The sequence below is a fragment of the Gopherus evgoodei genome, chromosome 7 (genome assembly GCF_007399415.2).
Source record: "Gopherus evgoodei ecotype Sinaloan lineage chromosome 7, rGopEvg1_v1.p, whole genome shotgun sequence".
Classification (NCBI taxonomy): domain Eukaryota; kingdom Metazoa; phylum Chordata; order Testudines; family Testudinidae; genus Gopherus; species Gopherus evgoodei.
Genome location: NC_044328.1, coordinates 100,189,205 through 100,210,321, shown reverse-complemented (window position 1 = coordinate 100,210,321; position 21,117 = coordinate 100,189,205). Strand labels below are relative to the sequence as shown.

At 55.2% G+C, this 21,117-nt stretch overlaps 2 protein-coding genes across 5 annotated transcripts; one reads left to right on the top strand and one right to left on the bottom strand.

Moving 5' to 3' along the window:
• Positions 1-1,174: 1,174 nt before the first annotated feature.
• On the top strand, positions 1,175-6,020 carry TRPT1 (tRNA phosphotransferase 1). 3 transcript variants are annotated; one of them, XM_030570679.1, is made up of 7 exons: positions 1,175-1,396; positions 1,793-1,874; positions 3,488-3,657; positions 3,964-4,138; positions 4,350-4,406; positions 5,281-5,391; positions 5,907-6,020. In XM_030570679.1, exons 1-7 carry the CDS (start codon positions 1,301-1,303, stop codon positions 5,927-5,929), a joined length of 714 nt encoding a protein of 237 aa, XP_030426539.1. In that variant the 5' UTR covers positions 1,175-1,300; the 3' UTR covers positions 5,930-6,020. The 3 variants fall into 3 exon arrangements, with proteins under 3 accessions (XP_030426539.1, XP_030426540.1, XP_030426538.1); XM_030570680.1 differs by having other exon boundaries at positions 3,961-4,138; positions 5,329-5,391; XM_030570678.1 differs by having other exon boundaries at positions 3,961-4,138.
• On the bottom strand, positions 5,674-20,396 carry FERMT3 (fermitin family member 3). 2 transcript variants are annotated; one of them, XM_030570676.1, is made up of 16 exons: positions 20,261-20,396; positions 19,036-19,203; positions 17,242-17,475; positions 16,568-16,693; positions 16,139-16,307; positions 14,849-14,951; positions 14,430-14,537; positions 13,696-13,830; positions 13,503-13,552; positions 13,130-13,254; positions 12,430-12,536; positions 11,698-11,913; positions 11,222-11,346; positions 10,782-10,923; positions 6,550-6,755; positions 5,674-5,949 (listed from the first exon to the last, which is right to left on the bottom strand). In XM_030570676.1, exons 2-15 carry the CDS (start codon positions 19,193-19,195, stop codon positions 6,576-6,578), a joined length of 1,980 nt encoding a protein of 659 aa, XP_030426536.1. In that variant the 5' UTR covers positions 19,196-19,203; positions 20,261-20,396; the 3' UTR covers positions 5,674-5,949; positions 6,550-6,575. The 2 variants fall into 2 exon arrangements, with proteins under 2 accessions (XP_030426536.1, XP_030426535.1); XM_030570675.1 differs by having other exon boundaries at positions 5,674-6,755.
• Between the last annotated feature and the right edge of the window lie 721 nt (positions 20,397-21,117).

Below are 21,117 nucleotides of genomic sequence, written 5' to 3'. Positions count from 1 at the left end.
TAGAACCCAGGAGTCCTGATTCCCAGCCCCTGTTCAGGGAGTGGATTGCACAGTGTGGGGTACCTCACTCCTAAGCCTCAGTTTACCTGTTCTTAATTTCACCTCATTTTTTCATTTCCCCGATGACACCCTCCTTTCCTGCCATTTCCCCTGTCTCCCACTGCCCCAGCTTATGGCGCGGCTGGCATCTGGGATACTTCCTTCAGCAGAGGGGCCTTGGCCCTTCAAACCCCTTTTGCAAAGAGGAGACCCAGCAGCTGGCATCCAGAGCTGGAGCTGTCTGCAAAGCGGATGTGGGGCGCCACCGTGTGTGGCCAGGGAGCACTGCTGGGCCTGCTGCAGGGTCCAGGCCCAGCCCAGAGTAGAGAAGGAAAGGGGATGGACAGAGAGTGGTGGAGGGGGATGGATGGGTATAGGGATAGACAGGCAGGCAGATGGGGAGAATGACGAAGAAGAGCCCTGTGAAAGCTTGTCTATTTCAGCAAGGGAAGTTGGTCCAATAAGAGCTATTACCTCACATGCCCTCTCTGGCTCAGATAGGAGGGCCTGGGGCTACTCAGATAGTCATAGGCATAGCTCCCCCACCCCGATTATTCCACATTGCCCCGTAGGAGAGTCTCCCCCTGCTCACAGTAAGTGCCGCTGGCGCATGTAGGAGCTGGAATACCAGGTTAGATCGGCTCCCACGGCTGACCAGTCCTACCTGGAAGACTACAACTCCCAGAGGCCTTTGCGGCCCTAAAGCTGGGCCTCCTGGCCACGTACTTGCCCATGATGCCTGGTGGGTGGGGCTGGAGCCCTGGAGTTCAGTTTGCAGCTGTGGTTGCTGGGGGACTAGCAGTTTGGTTTGGGACTGGGTAACTGCCCCCAGGCAAGGGGGTGCTGAGAAGGAGGAGGAGGGGAGCGAGAGCGCTGGAGAGTCGGATTGCTGGTGGGAGGAGGGGGCAGGAGAGTGGGATTAGTGAGGGGAGGGGACAAGGCTCTGGGAGAGGGGGCAGGAGAGTGGAATTGGTGGGGAGACGGGGCAGGAGAGTGGGATTGGTGGGGGGGACTCTGGGGGAGGGGGCAGGAGAGTGGGATTAGTGAGGGGAGGGGACGAGGCTCTGGGGGAGGGGGCAGGAGAGTGGGATTGGTAGGGAGGGGCCGCTCTGGGGGAGGGGGCAGGAGAGTGGGATTGGTGGGGAGGGGGCAGGAGAGCGGGATTGGTGGGAGGGGATTCTGGGAACAGGGTAACTGCCTGGGGGCATTCTAGGGAGTCTGAGGCTGTAGAGAGTGCAGGAGCAGAGTAGGAGTGACTAGCATGGATCCAAGTGGGGCAGAATCTCAGCAGCCCCTCCCCAGGGCTCCTGGGAGAGGGAGTCGGAAGTCTGGGAGTCGAAAGAGGCACCAGGACCAGGTTAGAGCCAGTCACAATCTCCCCTGCCCTGGACTCTAAACCCTAGCCAGTCTTCTGCCACGGCTGAGCTGGTGACACCTGTCTCCATGGCTAGATTTCTTGCAGGGGTTCCCCCCTCCAGTTCAGGCTTGGTTGGGTGGGGGTGGCAAGAACTGACAGGAACCCCTCTTGGAGTGAGTTGGGAATAGAACTGAGGAGTCCTGGCTCCCAGCCCTCCTACTCTAACCCATTAGACCCCTCTCCTCTAACAGAGTTGGAAATAGAACCGAGGAGCTCCTAGTGGCTCATTCAGCCCTTTCTACTGAGGCTGCTGCTGGTGGTGGGGGAGTTATGTGGGATTCCCTCTGGGATGAGCCCCCCTCCCCCTCCATTCTCTGTCTCCCATCTCTCTTTCAGAACCCAGTTGTCCGTCTGTCCAAAACCTTGTCCTATGTTTTGCGTCATGGAGCAGCCCAGCTGGGGCTGGAGATGGGTGCTGGTAAGTGCACCCATACGCCCACGCATCTGCTCCCCCTGGCCCTACAGATAGGCTTCAGGACAGCACCTCTCCGATGGAGAGAGAACTACTGAACCCCAGCAGAAAGGACTGAGACAGGGGACCCTCTGCTTAGGTACAGCTCCCTATAGCTGACATGGGATCCCTGGCCTGCAGCTGGCGCTTGCTCTCCTACCTGCCCTTGCTGCCTGAAAATTCAGGGGGTCATAATGGGGGGCACTTGGTGCATGTGCTCCCTGTGCCAACAGAGGTGGTAGGAAAGAAAGCACAGAGAAGGGGATTAGGGGTGGGCCTGCGATCCAGACTCATTGCACTAAACAGCCGAGCCTCCTGCTCCAGAGGCTGTGTGCCCCTGCAGGTTATTGGGGACAGGGGTGTGCTGACATGAACTGGCCTGCCCTCTGCTGGAGGGCCAATGGATGGGCACTGCCCCAGAACACCTGGGTTCTTCAGCCCCTTATTACCCTGGGTTTGGGTGTGAGGAGAGCCTGAGGGGTGTGGGAAGGGGTAGGGCATCATGTGGAGGCCAAGCTGGTCTTTTCCCTCAACCACCCCCAGTGGATTGCAGAGGGAGATGATGGGGTTAGATGGACCTTGGCATACTTGGTCTAGGAGGGCGGGAGATGGGGTAGATCAGAGCAGATCAGGGGAGGGATGGGTTAGAGCATGAGAGACAGGTTAGGTCTAAGCCTTACCGGTGAAGGTTGGAGGGATGAGTAAGAGCTGCAAGACGGTGTCAGTCTCGACCACACTGGTTGGGGGTGCAAAGGGGGTTTACATCTTGGCCTAGCCAGTTGTGTGGGAATGGGGTAGGCCGGTAGGACATGTGAGGAGGGGCAGATCTCACCCTCTCTGGTTGGGGGAACAATGGTGTAGGTATAGGGTGTTGTGCAAGGAGGAAGGATGAGGTAGGTCGTGCAGGGGGCAGATCTCACCCTCGCTGGTTGTGGAAAGGATGGGTTACTTTGGGGGTGTGTGCGAGGGGGAGGTAGGACAGTGGTCCCCAACGTGATGCCCACGGGTGCCACGGTGCCCGCCAGATTATCTATGTGCGCCCACATACTGGCTGGCAGACAAGCATCTGCCAAAATGCCACCAAAAAGTGGCATCACCAAGAGGTGTCACTGCCAAAATGCCACCAAAAAGCGGTGTCATCAAGAGGCATCACCGCCGAAATGCTGTTGATTTTCGGCGATGCTGCCTCTTGACATTGCTGCTTCTCAGCAGCATTTTGGCGGATGCTTGTCTGCCGGCCACGGTCCTCGGTGGCTTGTTGTCCAGCACCCGCTACCTGGAAAAGGTTTGGGACCACTGAGGTAGGGCACATGGAGGCCAGCTCTCACCCTCATGATTATGGGGATGGGTAGGATGTGATGGGATTAATGGGGCAGGGAGGTTGGGATGTGGGGATGGGGGCAGGGCAAGCAAGGGGTAGGTCTCCACCTAGCTCATCTGGGTGTGGGGATAGGGGCAGAGTGAGCTGGGGGAAAGGTCTCGGCCTAGCCCATCATGGGGGTGGGAGAGGACAAGGTGTGGGGGCAGCAGGTCTTGGCCCCACACCTCTCTCATCTGTCTCATCTGTCTTCCCTCCCCAGATGGGTTCGTAGACGTGGCTGCCCTGCTGAGCCTGCCCCACTTTGGGGGTGTCTCTGTGGCCGATGTGCGACACGTTGTGGAGACTAATGAGAAGTGCCGCTTTGCCCTGCGCTCCCACCCTAGTGACGGGCGCTTGCAGATCCGTGCCAACCAGGGGCACTCACTGCAGGTGCTGGGGGAGGGGTGGTCGGTAGCAGAGAGGGACCCCTCTTCTGGAGAAGTGTGGGGGGGATTGAGTGGGCAGTGTGAATCCTACAACCTGGGGCCTTAGAGTACACGGGATGGGTCAGAGCGGGATCCTCATTCTCCCAGGATGAGGAGTCAGGGGGAAGGACAGGATCCTTGCTTCATGGGATGGGGGGCAGGGGCACCTTGGACATAAGAAGGGGCAAGAGAATGGGGGCTAAGGGGAGCACAGAAAGGGACCCTAGGCCAGAAGCGTCATTGTGATATCCCTCCATTCCCTCGCTAGCAGGTATCAGAGCTAGAGCTGATCCCACTGCTGGAGCCCACAGCCCTACCCCAGACCATGGCCCATGGCACTTACTTACGGCACTGGCCAGCCATCTGCCGAGGGGGCCTTTCCCGCATGGGGCGCAACCATATCCACCTAGCACCTGGGCTGCCTGGAGATGGACATGTCCTCAGCGGTCAGTATGCACGCTCTACTGGGGAGAGAACCCAGGAGTCCTGTCCCTGGTGCAGTAGTGGGGAGCTCTCTTTGGGGGTGGAGGGGCTATGATCTCAAGGGACACTGGTGGTTCTGTGTACAAAGCCCAGTCAGCTGGCAGGATGGGGGTAGATCTAGGAGTTGCTCCCCATAGGCCGCTTTTGACCATCTCTTTGACTATTGATCCACAGGGATGAGGCAGGACTGTGATGTTGCTATAGTGATTGATGGGCCCCAGGCACTGGCAGGTGAGTAAGGGGATGGGGGGATAAATATTAGGGAGGGAGAGGAATTATTTAAGCTTAGTACCAATGTGGACACAAGAACAAGTGGGTATAAACTGGACACTACGAAGTTTAGACTTGAAATTAGACAAAGGTTTCTAACCACTAGAGGAGTGAAGTTCTGGAACAGCCTTCCAAGGGGAGTAGTGGAGGCAAAAGACATATCTGGCTTCAAGACTAAGCCTGATAAGTTTATGGAGGGGATGGTATAATGGGATAGCCTAATTTTGGCAATTCATATTTGATTATTAGCAGGTAAATATGCCTAATGGTCTGTGATGGGATGTTAGATGGGGTGGGATCTGAGTTACTACAGAGAATTCTTTCCTGGGTGCTGGCTGGTGAGTCTTGCCCACATGCTCAGGGTTTAATTGATCGCCATGTTTGGGATCGGGAAAGAATTTTCCTCCAGGGCAGATTGGCAGAGGTCCTGGAGGTTTGTTCCCTTCCTCTGCAGCGTGGGGCACGGGTCACTTGCTGGAGGATTCTCTGCACCTTGGAGGTCTTTAAACCACGATTTGAGGACTTCAGTAACTCAGACATAGGTTAGGGGTTTGTTACAGGGTGATATTTTGTGGCCTGCGTTGTGCAGGAGGTCAGACTAGATGATCATAATGGTCCCTTCTGACCTTAAAGTCTAGGGTCTCTGGTGGAAACCAAGAAGTTTCCTCAACCCTTCCAACTGAGGCACCTATCTTCTCAGCAGCAGAACCCAGGAGTCTTGGCTCCCAGCCCCCTCCTCTAACCACTCAACCCCAGTCCCCGCTCTGAGTGGAGGATAGAACCCAGGTGTCCTGGTTCCCATGATCCTGTGACTGTGTGTTGCTTCCCCCTGCAGATGGGATCCAGTTCTATCGCTCAGCTAATGGTGTCATCCTCACACCAGGTGATGCTGAAGGTCTTCTGCCTCCCCGGTACTTCCAGAGAGTCCTGCAGCTCCGGCCTGACAGTAAGTCTACCTCACCCTGCCTCCTTCCTTCTCGAGGAGGCTTGGCACTGGGGGTAGGACAGTCTCTGACCTCTCCATCACCCCATGAGCCCCACTCACTAGAAAGAGGGGAATGGACTTGTCCAAGGTCATAAACCAAGTGGGGAGTAGGACCCAGCAGTCCTGATTCCCACTCCCCCTGCTCTAACCCACTCATTTCCACTTCCCTTCCCACACTGGGGATAGAACCCTGGAGTCCGGGGAGCAATTCCCACCCTTCCACAGAGTCACAGACCTGCCCAACATGGTGAGAGCTTGGTTTATTACTCTGTGTTTGCAGTCCCAGCCGACATGCCTGGCTGGCAACTTGTGGCAGAATCCAAGCAGCCGTGGCTTTGATCCTCTCCCAGGGAATGGCAGAGAAGGGCCCATGGGCTGGTGTGGGTCCCTTCATTCCCCGGCATGGTTGGCGAGGGCAGGCAGGTGCAGGAAAGCCAGCTGCTGCTAACACCCTTCTGAATCCTTCTCTCTTTCAGGGCGTCTGCTACCCCTCGAGTGATCCACACAGGGCCGAGCCGGCTCCAGGGCCATGACATGGAGGAGAAACAGGGCGGGAGAGAGCAGTGTAAAATAATATCCCTATTGTTCCATCTGCTGCAGCTTCTTTAACCATCTCTCTGCTGGATTTGCTGCACTCCCTTCCCCCAAACACACGCACACTGCTGGGGTAGGGGGTGCTGGCTGGGGACCTGTACTCCCCCTCCCATAGAGCACATGCAGGAGTGCTGGGGTGGCAGGGGGCACGAGAGGGGATGTGTGGATTAAGGAGCGTCTTGGGCCATTGAGGGGTGGTGTTGGGGCGTGGTGTGCAGGAATTTGAGGTGGGGAGGTGTTGGGGTGGCTGGGTTGGTTAGCTAGGTGTGTATGGAAAAGGGGAGGCTGGGGTTTTGATGCATGGGGGGAGGGGCTTGGGAATGTGTGTGTAGGGATTGGTGGGCTGGTTAAGTTCTGTATGGGGAGGAAGGTGAGTGTGTTGGGAGAGGAGGCTGTTTTGGGGATAGGTGGTTGTGATAGATGAGTGGGTGAGGGGTCCATTGTACAGATGGCTGCTCCCTCCCTGTGGGTGGGGCCAATGTTGGCCCTAGCTCTTCCCTCTCCCTGTTGCCCCCTGGTACCCACCAGGAGATGGGAGCAGTGCTGAGTGCTCACAGGGCCTCGTGGCCCCCTGTCAGCTTGTAGAAAAGCTCCTCATCAAGGCCCCGGCCCTTGTCAGTGGAGCGGGTGGACAGGAAGATGTAGCCCCCGATGTACTCGTGCACGATATTGCACCCAGCTGACACGCTGCTGAACGCCACATTGATGTGCTCATCAAATTCAATCGCCACCTGGGGGAGAGGACAGTAGTGAAGGGCTGGTTGGGAAAACAACACAGGAGTCCTGGCTCCCACCTTTTAGTGTTGTTAGGAACTGGAGAATCTTTTGGGGAAGAAGTAGCCTTTACCGGGGTAGGATGGACTCCATCTTAACCAAGATGGAACCAGACTGCTGACATGTAAAATTAAAAAGGTAGAGGAGTTTTTAAACCAAGAGCTGGGGGAAAGCCGACGTGCGGAGGAGCACCTGGCTCACCAGAGACATCCCTTAGGGATGAATTTATTCAAGGACAAACTCAGCTCAATATCTTAAGATGGAGGATAGAAAAGAAGTTGGTAAAGTACAGATAGGAGCTAGTAAGGAACGGTCAAACACATGACTCTCAAACATAACACATGAAGGCAAGTGACTAAATAAAATGTGCAAGGGCTTATATACTAATGCTAGAAATCTAAATACTAAGATGGGTGAACTAGAATGGCTGGCATTAAATGAGGATATTGGTATCATAGACATTACAGAAACTTGGTGAAATGAGGCTAATCAATGGGACATGGTAATACCAAGGTATGAAATATATAGGAATGACAGGAGGTCACGCTCGTGGGGGTGAGATGGTGCTACAGGTTTTTTTTTTTAAAAAGTGAAAACCTTAAATGAATCAAACTACTGTAAAATCTCTTTGGGTAGAAATTCCAAGCTTGAATAATAAGAGGATAGCAGGAGGAATATACTACTGACCATGAGAGTGAAATGCTAATGGAGGTTTCAGAGGCTACAAACCCAGAAATCACTGTAGTAATGGGTGATTTCAACTATCCTCATATTGACTGGCTAAATGTCACCTCAGAATGGGGATGCAGAGATGACCACCCCCATAAATGTCTGCTTGCTGGTGCACCTAGACTTGTAACCCAGAAGGGGAGAGGCAATTCTTGATTTAGTCCTAAGTGGAGTACAGGATGTGGTCCCAAAAGTAACTATTGTTGAACTGCTCGGTAACAGTGACCATAACGTAATTAAATTTAGCATCCTGGGGGCGGGGGGGGGATACCAAAAAAACCCTATCCCTCCAGGGTTACATTTAACTTTAAAAAGGGAAACTATACAAGAATGAGGATGTTAGACGGAAATTAAAGAGAACAGTCACGGGGGTACTCCTGCAGCCAGCATGGAGACTACTTCAAAATACCAAAATAGAGGCTCAGACTAAATGAGTACCCCACACCAAAAGAGACATGGCTAAGCAACAGAGTATTGGAGAGAAAAAGGCACCCTTCAAAATGTAGAAGTCAAATTCTAATGGGGAAAATAAGGCACGCAAACTCTGGCAAGTAAAACGTACAAGTGTAATAAGACAGGCCAAAAAAGAATTTGAAAGATAACTTGCTAAAGATGCGAAAACTAACAACAAGAATTTTCTTAAGTACATCAGAAGCAGGAAGCATGTCAGACAACCAGTGTGGCCACTAGACAACCAAGGTGTTAAAGAAGCACTCAGGGAAAACAAGGCAATCGCAGAGATGCTAAATGGATTCTTTGTATGGGTCTTTGCAGCAGAAGATGAGAGATACCCACAATCCAAGCTATTCTTTTTGGATGACTTATTGACGTATTGTCCCACATAGATGTGCCAATAGAGGTGGTTTTGACACGTATTACTAAAAGTAAACAATATTAAAATCACCAGGACCAGATGGTATTCACCCAAAAGTTTGAAGGAAGTCAAATATGAAATTGCAGAACTGTAATATGTAACCTATTGCTGAAATCAGCCTCTGTAGCAGATGACTAGAGGATAGCTAATGAAATAGCAAATTTTAAAAAAGGCTCCAGAGGCAATGCTGGCAATTACAGGCCAGTAAACCTAATGTCAGTACCAGGCAAATTGGTAGAAACTATAGTAAAGAACACAATTATCAGAAAAAGATAAACACACTTTACTGGGGAAGAATCAACATAGCTTTTGTGAAGAGAAGTCATGGCTCACCAGTCTAATGGGATGATTAAGGGTATGGAATGGCTTCCATACCAGGAAAGGCTAAAGATTAGGGTTGCTCAGCTTAGACAAGAAACAATTAAGGGTGTGTGTGAGATAAAGGTCTATATAATCATGAATGGCATGGAAAAAGTGAATAGGAAAGTGTTCTTTCCCTTTTCCCACAATGCAAAAACCAGGGGTCACCAGATGAAGTTACTAGGCAGCAGATTTAATACAAACAAGAGGAAGTACTTTTTCACACAATGCACAGCTAACCTGTGGAACTCATTGCTGTGGGATGTTGTGATGGGCAAAAGTATAATTGGAATCCAAAAAGAACTGGATAAGTTAGTAGTGGATAGGTCCATCGATGACTATTCGCCAACATGGCCAGGGACGTAACTTTATGCTTGGGGTGACCCTAAACCTCTGATCACCACTAGCCAGAAATGTAAGATAGGGGTGGATCACTCTATGCCTCCCCTGTTCTCTACACTCTGGCTAAAGCTCTGATATGGGCCACTGTTGCCCAGGATACTGGGCAAGGTAGACTATGGTTTGACCCAGTAGGGCAGTTCTTACATTCTTAGATCGGTTACAAGATAATAGGGTTAGAAGGAAGAGCCAGCATGGATTTGTCAAGAACGAATCATGCCAAACTCACTTAATTTCCTTCGTGGACAGGATTACTGGTCTAGTAGATGGGGAGGGAAGCAGCAGACATGGTCTATATTTTAGTAAAGCTTTTAACATAGTCCCACATGACATTCTAATAAGCAAACTAGGGAAATGTGGTCTAAATGAAGTTACTATAAGGTGGGTGCACAACTGGTTGAAAGACTGTACTCAGAGTAGTTAATGTTTCACGGTTGAACTGGGAGGGTGTATCTAGTGGGGCCCTACAGGGGTCAGTGCTGGCTGCAGTACTATTCAGTATATTCATTAATGACTTGGATAATGGAGTGGAGACTATGCTTATAAAATTTGCAGATGACACCAATCTGGGAAGGGTTGCAAGTACTTTGGAGTATGGGCTTAGAATTAAAAATCACCTTGACAAGTTAGAGAATTGGTCTGAAATCAACAAGATGAAATTCAGTAAAGGCAAGTGCAAAACTCTGGGGAAAAAAATCAAATGCACAATTACAAAATGAGAAAGAACTGACTACGTGGCCATATTGCTGAAAAGGATGTGAGGATTACAATGGATCACACATTGAACATGAGTCAGCAGTTGCAGAAATGGCTAATATTCTGGGGTGTCGCAAGAGAGTGTTGCATGTAAGATATGGGAAATAATTGTCCTTCTCTACTTGGCACTGGGGAGGCCTCAGCTGCAGTACTGTGCCTGGTTCTGGGCAGCACACTTTAGGAAAGATGGGAACAAACTGAAGAGAGTCCAGAGCAGAGCTACAAAAATGCTAAAAGGTTTAGAAACCCTGACCTAGGAGGAAGGTTAAAAACACTGGGCTTGTTTAGTTATGAGAAAAGACGACCGACCGAGGGCACCTGCTAATAGTCTTCCAATTTGTTAAAAGGCTACTACAAAGAGAATGGTGGTTAATTGTTCTCCGTGGTCCCTGAAGGCAGGATAAGAAGTCATCCTTAATCTGCAGCAAGGGAGACTCAGGTCAGACATTAGGGAAAAACGTCCTGACTAAGGGCAATTAAGCTCTGCAACAGGCTTCCAAGGGAGGTTGTAGAATCCTCATCACTGGAGGTTATTAAGAACAGGTTCGACAAACAATTGTCAGGGATGGTGGAGGTTTATTGGTCTTGCCTCAGCGCAGTGGGCAGGACTTGGTGACCTCTCAAGGTCCCTTCCAGCCCTACATTTCTGTGATTCTGTAGACCCACTCACCTCCCACAGCCAGGCAAGAAACTCCAGGAGTCCTGGAGCCCAGCCTCCAACCTGCACGGGCACTGGAGAGGAGAAGACGACCCAATTCAATTGTGTCTCCTAGGGCATTCCCCTACACCCCCTCTCCCTGTGCCAGATTCCATGATGGCTTGGCATGCTCCTAATAGGCCCCAGCACCCCCTTCTCTGCACTGACCTGACGGATGTCCCAGTTGACATTCCACTGGCGCATGTTGCTGTACCGCCAGGTCTTTACCACATCTCCCACAGCCAGGTCAATTCGGATCAGACGATTATTGGCGATGCCCAGGATCTCATCCTTCCTACTGCCCTTGAACCTGCGGAGCATGGAGGGGTTGGGAGTCAGGACTCCTGGGCTGTATTGCAGTTTGGGGGTGGGGGGTGGCAGTCTATGGATTAGAGCAGGAGAGGCTGGGGGTCAGGATGCTGGTTTCTATCCCTAGCTCAGTGGGGAGAGGAGTGAGGTTGAGTGGGTTGGGGGTGGAGTGAAGGGGCTGGGCGTCAGGACTTTTGAGTTCTATCCCTGGCTCTGTAGGGGAGTGAAGTGTGGTCCAGTGGTTACAGCCAGGGAGAGGGTGTCAGGACTCCTTGGTTCTGTGGGGAGGGGTGCCTCACCTGACCACAAAGTAGGAGATGCCGAAATCAGGCAGCGACTGCCAGGCCTGGATAAACCTCATCTTGGCCTCGGTGAGTGAGAGCTGGGCCACATTCTGATGGGCTTCCAAGATGCGCGGGGTTAACTGTGGGCAGGAGACAGGGGTCATTGTTTCACTATGTTCCATGATCCGGGAGGATGGTGTGGGGGGGTGCTCCCCTCACAGTCACTGCTGGCCCCATTACCCAAGTGCAGCAGTAGGGGGTGCTGTGCTGTGCTGCAGGGAGCAAGGCAGGGTGAGGGGCTCAGCAGAGGGGGCTCTGCCCTTGCAGTTAGTGCTGTCCCCGCTATCCAAGTGCAGCACTAGGGGGAGCTGTGCTACAGGGGGTGTCTCCTCTTGCAGTCAGTGTTGACTCCATTGTGGGGCTAGGGAGTGCTGGGCGCCAGGAGTGGGCCAGGGAGCTCAGTTGGGGTTGCTGCCCCAACCCCCACCTACCTGTTTGGGCTTGAATTTCTTCTGGTAGCGGGGAGACACCAGCCACTGGGTGCCCATGGCCTCAGCATCGGGGGCCACGGGCGCGTCAGGACTGGCTCTCTGCAGCTGCAGGAAGGACAGGATGTTCTGCACCTCAGACTGATACGTGCTGTCTGCCATGGTCCGGCCCTTGGCTGCCAGCCGGCACCCTGCCATCCAGCTGGCATACTGCTGCTCCTGCGGAGGGGTGGGGGGGAGGGAAGGGAGGAGGTTAAAGGAGGGGGAGGCACTAAAGACCCCCATCTGGGACCACCGCTGCAATGCATCTCAGTAGCCAGCAGTATAGAGCCTGCAGCCCCTTTCTAGAGGATAATCCCATTCACCCACCAATTCACAGCCCCTGCCCCCAGTATAGCCCCACTGCAGCCCTCCTTTTATGGTGTAATCCCACTGCCCTCTCACTCCTCACAACCCTCTTGCTACATGATACATCCCAAATGCATCCTCCAATGTGACTCCAGGGTATAATTCCACTTCACCCACCCACCCCACAGTAGGGTGACCAGATATCCTGATTTTATAGGGACAGTCCTGATATTTGGAGCTTTGTCTTATATAGGTGCGTATTACACCCCACTCCCATCCCAATTTTTCACAGTTGCTGTCTGGTCACCCTACCCCACACAGTCCCAGTATAATCCCATGGCACCCACCCACCCCTCAATCCAATCCCACTTCTACCCCCCAACTTACATCCTCACAGCGCAGGTACACCTCGCTCATCCCCTCCGGAGATGGCACCAGCAGTCTGATGCAGAACTTTTGGCCTGAGATGTTGACGTCCGGTACCACCTCACAGCCTGAAATTGGGGGTGGGGGGAGTGGAATGCAGCACATCTGGTGATTAAAATGCTTTAGTGTGGCTGCAAAAACACCTCAAAATCAAAATGGGGCTGGAGGACAATCTCTCGCCTCTGTGTTGACCTATAAAACTACTTGCCACAGGAGTTTTAGGGAAGCCAAGGCTTTAGGGAGATTAGATCTGGCTGTTAGTTGATGCCAGAGGCCATTGACTGGCTGCGAATGGCAGGGTCCAGAAAAGAAAATCCCATCCTTTTGCTTTCAGTTAGCTGTGGAACTCGCTGCTACTGGAGTGCAAAGGACCCAGGAGGTTGGAATAGAGAGGATTTGACGTTTCTCTAGGGAAGGGGATTCACTTGCACCCTAGGTGCTGACACCAAGAGACCCTCGTGCTGCAGGTGGAATATATGTGGGGGGAATCCCGCACAGCATTGCCTGGTGAGGGGAGCTCAGTGTTGAGGGAAGGCTTACGCTCAGTTCTCCGAAGCCGCAGGCTGTGCGCGAGCTGGGACACGGGCTGGATGAGCCCATCAGTCTGATCGGGAGGGTCCGGAGGAGAAGACATGCCAGGGGAAAGGGATGCCGTACTCACCCTTGAGATTGAGCTGCTGCACAGGCTCACCCAGCGCCTCCTCGCGGCTCTTGTAGTAGGAGATGGTGGTCTCTTTGAACACCACCCAGTGCTGCTTGTAGCCCTTGAGCGTCAGCTTGCGGGGCCTATGAAGGGGGGAGTCAGTGCCAAGGTGGAAGGGGCACAGTCAGGCACCCCCCAGGTGTGGGAGACGCACACAGTCCCCCTTGAACCCTGAGCTGTGACATGGGGCAGGTGCAAGAGGACAGCTTGGGGGATGGGGTCAGGCATGTTATTGGAACTGAGCACGAGACCCCACGTTTCTCCCAGAGCAGGGGAATCCTGACTCCCAGCCGCTGCCCCCATAGTGAGGATGAGAGAGTCTGGTGCTCACCTGAATACCCGGAGATAATCCTTCAGCTCAGGGATGGTGGTGAGATTTTCCTGCCAGGAGATCAAGACACAGTCACCCGCTGCTACTCCAGCCCAGCCTCCCGATGCCCCTCAATCCTGCAGCCTCCTGATATTCCAACCTAGGCCCTCCCACAGCTCTGCTGGTGCCCCTCACCGCTCCCCCGCCCCCTTACCAGCATGTCCGAGGTTGATGTCCCCCCCTCCAGCTTGACCTGGAGGTTGGACAGGGCTGAGTCCAGGTCATCCATGCCTTGCTCCCCAGCTGTCTCTGTGGGGTCAGCACTCAGGGACAGCTTGTTGATGTGATACTGGAGGGCAGGGGAAGGCAGATTAGTTGAGGAGAAGGGGGAGGGAGATCTTCACTCCACCCACCCAGATAGCGCCCCCCATGGGATTGACCCACTGGCTTGACCTGGGGGAATGGATCCTTGTTCACCCAGGTGGGAGAGCTCCAGGGGTAGTTAGCCCTGGCACCACTGGGTGAGCTCTGGGGAAGACAGTCCCCTGCCCAGCTGGGGATGGCGTGTGGAAATATATCCGGGTAAGGGTGCCCTGTAGGAGAGAGGGGCTAGATCCCCACTAGGAGGGAGTGCTTGGGGGACAGATGGATCCCAGCCCAGCTGCGTGGGAGGGCTCCAGAGATGGTTACTCCTGGCCCCACTGGGCGAGCTCTGGAGAAGATAGATCCCAGCCTGACTGTGGGGTAGGTGGAAGTGTTCCATGGCAGGGGAGGGGATGGATCCTGGCTAGTTGCAGGTGCTTCATGTGACAGGGGAGAAGAGGATGGATCCCAGCCTGACTGTTGGGGGGATCCCTTGTAGGTGGGGGTGGATCCCAGCCCAGCAGGGGGAGGTGGATCCTGGCCTAGCTGGGGGGGCGGGGACCTGGCAGGGCGGATTTCCAGTACCTGCAGGGCAGCGAAGACCATCATCTCCTCCTCGGTACTTTCGGTCTCCTCCAGCAGCACAGCCCAGCGCGCCTGCTCGTACAGCTGGGTGATGCGCACCGCGTCGTACTGCAGCACCGGGGACAGGAAAGGTGTGTGGGGGTTAGGGGTCAATGGGGGAAATTAAGGGGGAGGAGCAGGGGAGGGTGTGGAGGGAGGAGAGTTGGGTCAGGGGATGAGGGGTCCTGGGCTCCAGATCCAAAAAGTCGGGGTAGGTTTGAGGTGGGAAGGGAGAGTGTGGGGAGAGGCAATGGAGTGTGGCAAGGGTTGGGGGTCCCCCCTTCGGCTCCTGCATGAAGTAACCAGGACAGGCTGGCTGTGTTTGGGGAGTGTAGGATGGACAGGAGAGCCCAGGGGGAGGAGGCACAGGGAGGTCCCACCTTGGGCTCCAGGTCAAAGAAGTTGTAATATTTGAACCGCAGCCAGAGCTGCTCGTTCTCCCGCACGTCCTGCTGCATCAGTGACCGTGAGGAGCTCAGCCACCTGGAGGGGAACATGGGAATTGTCATATTTGTAAGAACAGGCATGACTCAGTTTCCCCACCCACTTGGGACTGCCACCCCCTGGACAGGAAGGGGTTACCTTCCCATCTAGGGAGAGGAGACGGGATGGCTGTGGGTCTCTCTAGCTTAGACAGGGGGTGGGGGGAGAATGCACCATCAAGAACTGTCCCTAGGCAGGGAACCCTGGAGCGATACCAGGACTCCCGCTGGCCAGCCAAGGGAGGCTGAACATGTGTGACCCCAGAACCAGCCAGCTGGAGATCAGGGGACAGGAGGCGGCTCCAGCCTGCCCCTCACTTAGCCCGGCAGAGCTTGGGGGCTGGGCTGGGAAGGAGCGGGCAGTGTCTCTGCACAGCATGCGCCCCTGTGCAGATGCCCTGATCCCAGCATGGAAGGGCTTTGGGTGCAGTAGCTAGAGAGTGATTCCACTAGCCGAGCTCTCCCATGTGGGGCGAAGCTGCATCCCCCGGCAGCGGCTGCGGGAAGCTCTGCCAGGCAGGCCTGGGCTAGGAACGGAGCTGCCCATGTAGCATTCATAAGGCAAGTCAGGGTCAGCTCTCCGCACGCCCTGGAACAGAAGGTCTGCCCAGCGTGGGGTGCCCCCCAAGGGCTCAGCAGTGATGGGACTCGTGCAGGCAGTGGGGGAGGGAGGGTTCACTTTTGGATACTAAGGGTAACACTCCACCCTGGTCTAGGAGTGAGGCCCCAGCCAGAAATCAGGGGAGGCTGGCAGGAGCCTAGGGAATGGGGCAGGTGGCTGCCAGCATGGACTCTGGGCTGAGCCTGGCTTTCTGCGTTGAGCTAAGGACCCCATGATGCTGGATCCCAGGGGACTAGTAAACGCTGGCTTGCTCTGAACAGGTTGCACTGGGCTGCTGCAGGGAACTGAATGCAGAGGAACCGCTGGGGAGATACAGAGAGACATGGGCGCTGGAGCCCAGGGCCCCGCCTAGGCATGCTGGAATCGCAGGCTCATGCTAACTCCATGGCCTGGGCACCGTTCGAGGTGATGGTATAAAAGGCTGGGGGTACAAAGCGCCCTGGAAATCCATGGTGGGACGTAGCTGCGGTGCTGCCCCCAGGCACAAGGCCAGCAGGAGCAGCTCTCTGCCCCCTCCCCGTCAGTTCTCTCAGTGCCCCTCAATCCCAACCCGCAGCTCCTCTCACCGGCTGTTGATCTGGGCCTTCTCCACGAGATTGCTGGGCCGAGGCATCTTCAGCACGTGCTCGGGGGTCAGGCCGGTCCAGCTCACTGACAGCATCCGGTAACAGGCCTCAGTGGCAGGGCTGTCCGAGAAATGAGCCGGCATCCCCCGGAACGGCTGCTGCTCGGCACCTGTGAGAAAAGGGAGGGCTGCTGCTCTGTGCACAAGGCGGGTTAGCGGTGCCCAGGCAGACGCACACCGCCAGGGGCACACACAGAAGGGCAGCCTCTCACACCAGTGCTCTTGTTCACTAGTGCGTGTACCCTCTGGCACGAGCACACGAGGGCGCTCTCACAGGCACTCTTACTAATGCACTAGCATGAACGCTCACCCCAGCACTTGCAGGAGAGGGCACTCACACACCCTGCCCACCCCCCTCGCCCGCACTCACTGGCTGGCAGCACCACCCCACTTAGGTCAAACTCATCCTCTGTCCCCAGCACCGGCCCCTTCCGCTTCTTCTTGTCCTTCTCCTTAGGTGCCCGCAGCAGTGAAAGCTCCTCGGCATGCCGGATACCTGGGAGGGAGACGACACGGGGTGAGGGAGCTCCCCAGTAAGGGTGTCTTCCCCCATCTTCCCCTCATTCCATCTGTCTGGGCCCCCTGCCCCTCTCTCCCAAAAGTCCCATCCCGCCTCCCCGTGCCCACCCAGGCTTTTCTCCCTACTTTTCCTCACTCCCAACCCCTCCCCTCACCTCGTTGTACTCCCTGCACTCCTCTCTCCCTGCACACCTCCCCAACCCCTGCTCCTTGGGTCACCTCCTCACCCCAGACACTGGCCTGTCTATGCTCGTACTCCCCACCTGGGAAGGGGCAGACGGGGAGAAGAGCCCCGGGAGCTAGGAAGATGTGATGTCATAATTTGTCATGACTCCCCAGGCACTTTTTCCAGACTTCTTTAAGCACTGCCCTCGCACGCACCTCCACAACCCCTACCCCCTGCACATTTGCCCTTCCCTCCTCCACAACTCCTGCCCCTCCCTGATGCTCACCCTTAAATGTCTACCCCCTACATCCTTCTCCACGTTGGGCCCGTCTATGCCCCACCCCCTCCTGGGCACTCACTCAGTACCCGGCAGATGCCAGCCACAGCACGGAAGACAGGCTCAGAGAAGCTGGCGTGGACACAGATCATCCGCCGGTTGGGCAGCTGCAGCCGCACAGGCTTGTGCTGAGGTGTGTACCGGAGACGGGCGTCTGCCTGCAGCCCGTACTTATCCAGGGTCCAGTTGGTCTTGAGCAGCCAGAGTTTCTTCTGCTCCCACCAGAGAGCGTGGTCTGACCAGTTCTGCTTCACCTCTGGGGGCAGAGCACAGTAGTTTGCACAGGGACCCTTTGTCTGGTGCTGAGATGCAGCCACCTCTGGCGTGGGGTATGGGGGCTGGTTATACAGGGACCCTTTGTCTGGTGCTGAGATGCAGCCACCTCTGGCGTGGGGTATGGGGGCTGGTTATACAGGGACCCCTCGCCCAGCGCTGAGATGCAGCCACCTCTGGCGTGGGGTATGGGGGCTGGTTATTCAGGGACCCCTCGCCCAGCGCTGAGATGCCAGTGCCACCTCAGGGTGGGACGCAATAGGTAGCTCCCAGTATAAAGAGGATGCTTCAACTCCAGGAGCTGAACTGTGCAAGTCACACACAATACAAGTAAAGACATCTAAACCAGAGCCATGGTTACTTGGGCAGGGTTCTGGCTTCCCCATGTTAACCACTCGACCCCATTCTCCTCCTGGAGTTGGGAGAGAACCCAGGTGTCCTGATTTGCAGCCCACTCTTCTCTAACCCATTAACCCCCACTCCCCCAGAGCCAGGAATAGAATCCCAAGCCCTGAAGGCTATTTATAGCCATAGGCTCTGGCTAGCTGGCCCCTTATCAGCGTCCATCCAGGGTATGGGCCTCACAGTCTCCAGCAGCAGCAGCAGCTACAGCTGCTATCAGGCACTGTCAGGAGAAGGTCCCCATACCACATAGACTGGCCACAGGAAGACATGGCACAGGGCCACCTTGTGTCCTGGGCAGATAAGGAGCCATTTCCTGTTGGATTGGTCCCTGGACGCCCCCTCACACCAGGCCCCAGGCCCCTCCCTCGCTGGTACCTAGGGGAGTGGGGAGATGGGGGCAGGGGCAGACACTGTAGGGGAGTACAGGAGAGGGAGACACGTGGAGACAGATGGATGGATGGTGGGGGACGGACAGTGTGAGACGGACGGATGGATCACTAGCACCTAAAAGATAGACAACTGGGCAGACTAGAGCCCAGCCAGGCGTTCCAGGGTTGGCCCACCCCCTGGGTAACCCCCATGCCCACAGATGGCAGGTGCTTGTCTCCCTGATACAGAGGGCAATTCTGGGGTAATCGGGGAGGCAGTGCCCCAGCCAGACCCTGATCCTGCACAGAGTAGGAGGGGAGAGGCAGGAACTGAGGGTGGAACTGGGTGATTCGGAGTCACTTCCCAGCACCAGGGCCATGACTCAGCCTGCATCATGTGAGAGACTGGCAGGAACAGCAGGGATTGGGGTCTAGCGGTTAGAGCAAGGGGCTGGGAGTCAGGAGTCCTGAGTTCCATTCCCAGCTCTAGGCTGGGAATAGTGGGAATTTTAGGTGCCCTAGGGTAGAGGGCTGGGGAATCCCCCACATCCCCCTCTGATGCTAAGATGGATGATGCTGGGAATCCCACAGCAGGAAGTTGGTGGCTACTGGAAGGGGAAGTGCGGCAGGGAGATTTAAAGGGACAGAACCCCACCATCCATGCAGGGGCTCACCCACTGTGGGGAGAAGTGTTTAAAGTGGGGAGGCGATTTAATGGGAGAGGACACCTCTACATGTAACCCACAGCAGCAGGGGGACCCCACACTCACTGATCTTATCCACAATCTGCAGCATGACGCCCCCAATGTGCACATCTCCGGTGACTCGCAGGGTGAGGGGCTCAGCCTCAGGCCCCAGCTCCTCCACAGCCACGCTCAGCTCCCAGGAGGCATCAATGTAATCCCCACTCGCCGTCTTCAGCCCGGCCATGGCGAGCCCTGGAACGAGTGCAGCGCAAGGGTCAGAAGGGAGACATGATAGGACTCTTGGGTTCTATCCCCAGCTTCAATTGTCAGTGTAACAAGGGTGGGGCTTGTCCCTTTTTCTCTCTGTCAGTGGGTCAGGAGCACTGGGGTGGTACAAGGGGATGAAGGTATGAGAACGACTCCACAGTTCAGCAAGAGACATGTCCCACCTTTGCCCATTACACGGAGGGAGAAGATTTGCCTTCCCCCCAAGCATACAGGGGAGGCAAGAGGCAGAAATAGCTGGACCACTGCTCCCATACAGCAGCGCTAGGCTGGTCCAGTGTTGTGCTCGGGCTGCAGGGCACGGGATCCCAGGCTAGATGGGAGCCAAGGAATCCCAGTCCTGGCAGGAGAGAGGTGGTGCTGGGTGGGCCCTGGGGAGTCTGTCCTGCAAACAGCTGATCAGGCCAGAGAACCAGGGTCAGGACTCATGGATTCTATCCCCAACACGGGGAGGAAAGTGGGGTCTAGTTGGTTAGAGCAGAGAGGGCTGAGATTCAGGACTCCTGGGCCCATTGCTGACCGTGGTGGGGTGGGGGGGACATACCAGCAATCCTTCCCAACTCAGTTCTCACTCCCCAACCAGAGCTGGCAACAGAACCCAGGGATCCTGACCTTCCATCCCGCAGAATGATACCCAATCAATTTACCCTGATCCCTAGCTCATAGCTGAAGGCCACAAGGGCTGATACAAATCAGCAGGTGGGTAAATGCCAGGAGCCCCAGAAGTAGACAGCCAGACACCCAAAGAGTGAGACCTGGCCCCAGGGACAGCTCCCCACCTCCTTTCAGCTACCCACGAGGAATTCCCCCATGGCTGGGTAGGAAGTGCCATGCACCTAGCTAGATCACACCTCCATGCAGCCGGTCCCCAACTCCCACCCAAACTGGGGTCCCCTCTTCCACTTCAGTGGATGATTATACATAAGGGCACGTGGCAAACTCGTGTGGGGGACGGATGGAGTGGGACCTGCCAAGCCACTGTAAAGCAGAACCTCCCGCCACTACCGCGCAGCCACCCCCTTACCGATCCAGGTGTGGGCTCTCTCTGGAGCTGTTAGCTCAACTAGCACCGATAGGGATCCAGCCTGGGCTCTGTATCCCTCCCCAGCGTGCCTGCTGTCAAATCACTCCAGCCCGTTGCTCTAGCCCAAGGCGTTTCCCTTACCCTCCCCCCGCCCTTCACTTCCTCTCAGCCCGCCCAGCACTGTTTGCTCAACAGTTCCATGGCTCTGCACTGTGTTTGCCTTGAGCAGGAAGTCCTTTGCATCAGGGCCCAATGGCAACTCAGGCACCTGCTGAGTCCTGGCATTGCTTGAGTAACGCCCACACAGCTGTGGGCAGCATGTAGGCCCTTCCTAGTAGGGACTGTCTCTCACTTTGTATCTGAAGCACCTAGTACCACTGGGACCCTGATCTCAGTTATGGTTTGTGCAGCACCCAGCACAACAGGGCATCTTAGCTCAACCCAGGGGGTCTGCAGTGCCTGGCCTCGGGGGGGGGGTACCCCTTTATCAATCCACAGGACAGACAGCAGCTATTGGAACACAAAGGGAAAAGGAAGGGAGTCTCCCTCTGCCCCACTGAGCAGCACATAGCGAAAACAAAATTAGTCAGTGGAACTCATGGGGACATTATTCCAGTACAGGCCACAGGTTCAGAAAGGATTTCAGTTCATTCAGGGGCTAATCAAGCAGGTGGCAAGAATGTATGAAGGGAATGAATAGAAGCAAAACACTGACAGATGTTCAGTGGTGGGAATGGGCCCTGCGAGCAGGACCCCAGGGTTACTTGAATCTTCCTCTGAAGCAGAAGCACTCGGGGGGAAACTGGACTCACTGGGCTGATCTGGTTTTGCTGTTCTTATGCTCCCACACTGCTGCT

Coding starts and splice junctions, on each gene's coding strand:
- TRPT1 (XM_030570678.1), top strand. CDS start 1,301: ATGGATCCAAGTGGGGCAGAATCTCAGCAGCCCCTCCCCAGGGCTCCT. Junction 3,658..3,960: donor ACCAGGGGCACTCACTGCAG/GTGCTGGGGGAG, acceptor TTCCCTCGCTAG/CAGGTATCAGAGCTAGAGCT. Junction 4,407..5,280: donor TGGGCCCCAGGCACTGGCAG/GTGAGTAAGGGG, acceptor TTCCCCCTGCAG/ATGGGATCCAGTTCTATCGC.
- FERMT3 (XM_030570675.1), bottom strand. CDS start 19,195: ATGGCCGGGCTGAAGACGGCGAGTGGGGATTACATTGATGCCTCCTGG. Junction 16,694..17,241: donor TGGCATCTGCCGGGTACTGA/GTGAGTGCCCAG, acceptor TCTCCCTCCCAG/GTATCCGGCATGCCGAGGAG. Junction 12,537..13,129: donor GCAGCAGCTCAATCTCAAGG/GTGAGTACGGCA, acceptor CCCCAATTTCAG/GCTGTGAGGTGGTACCGGAC.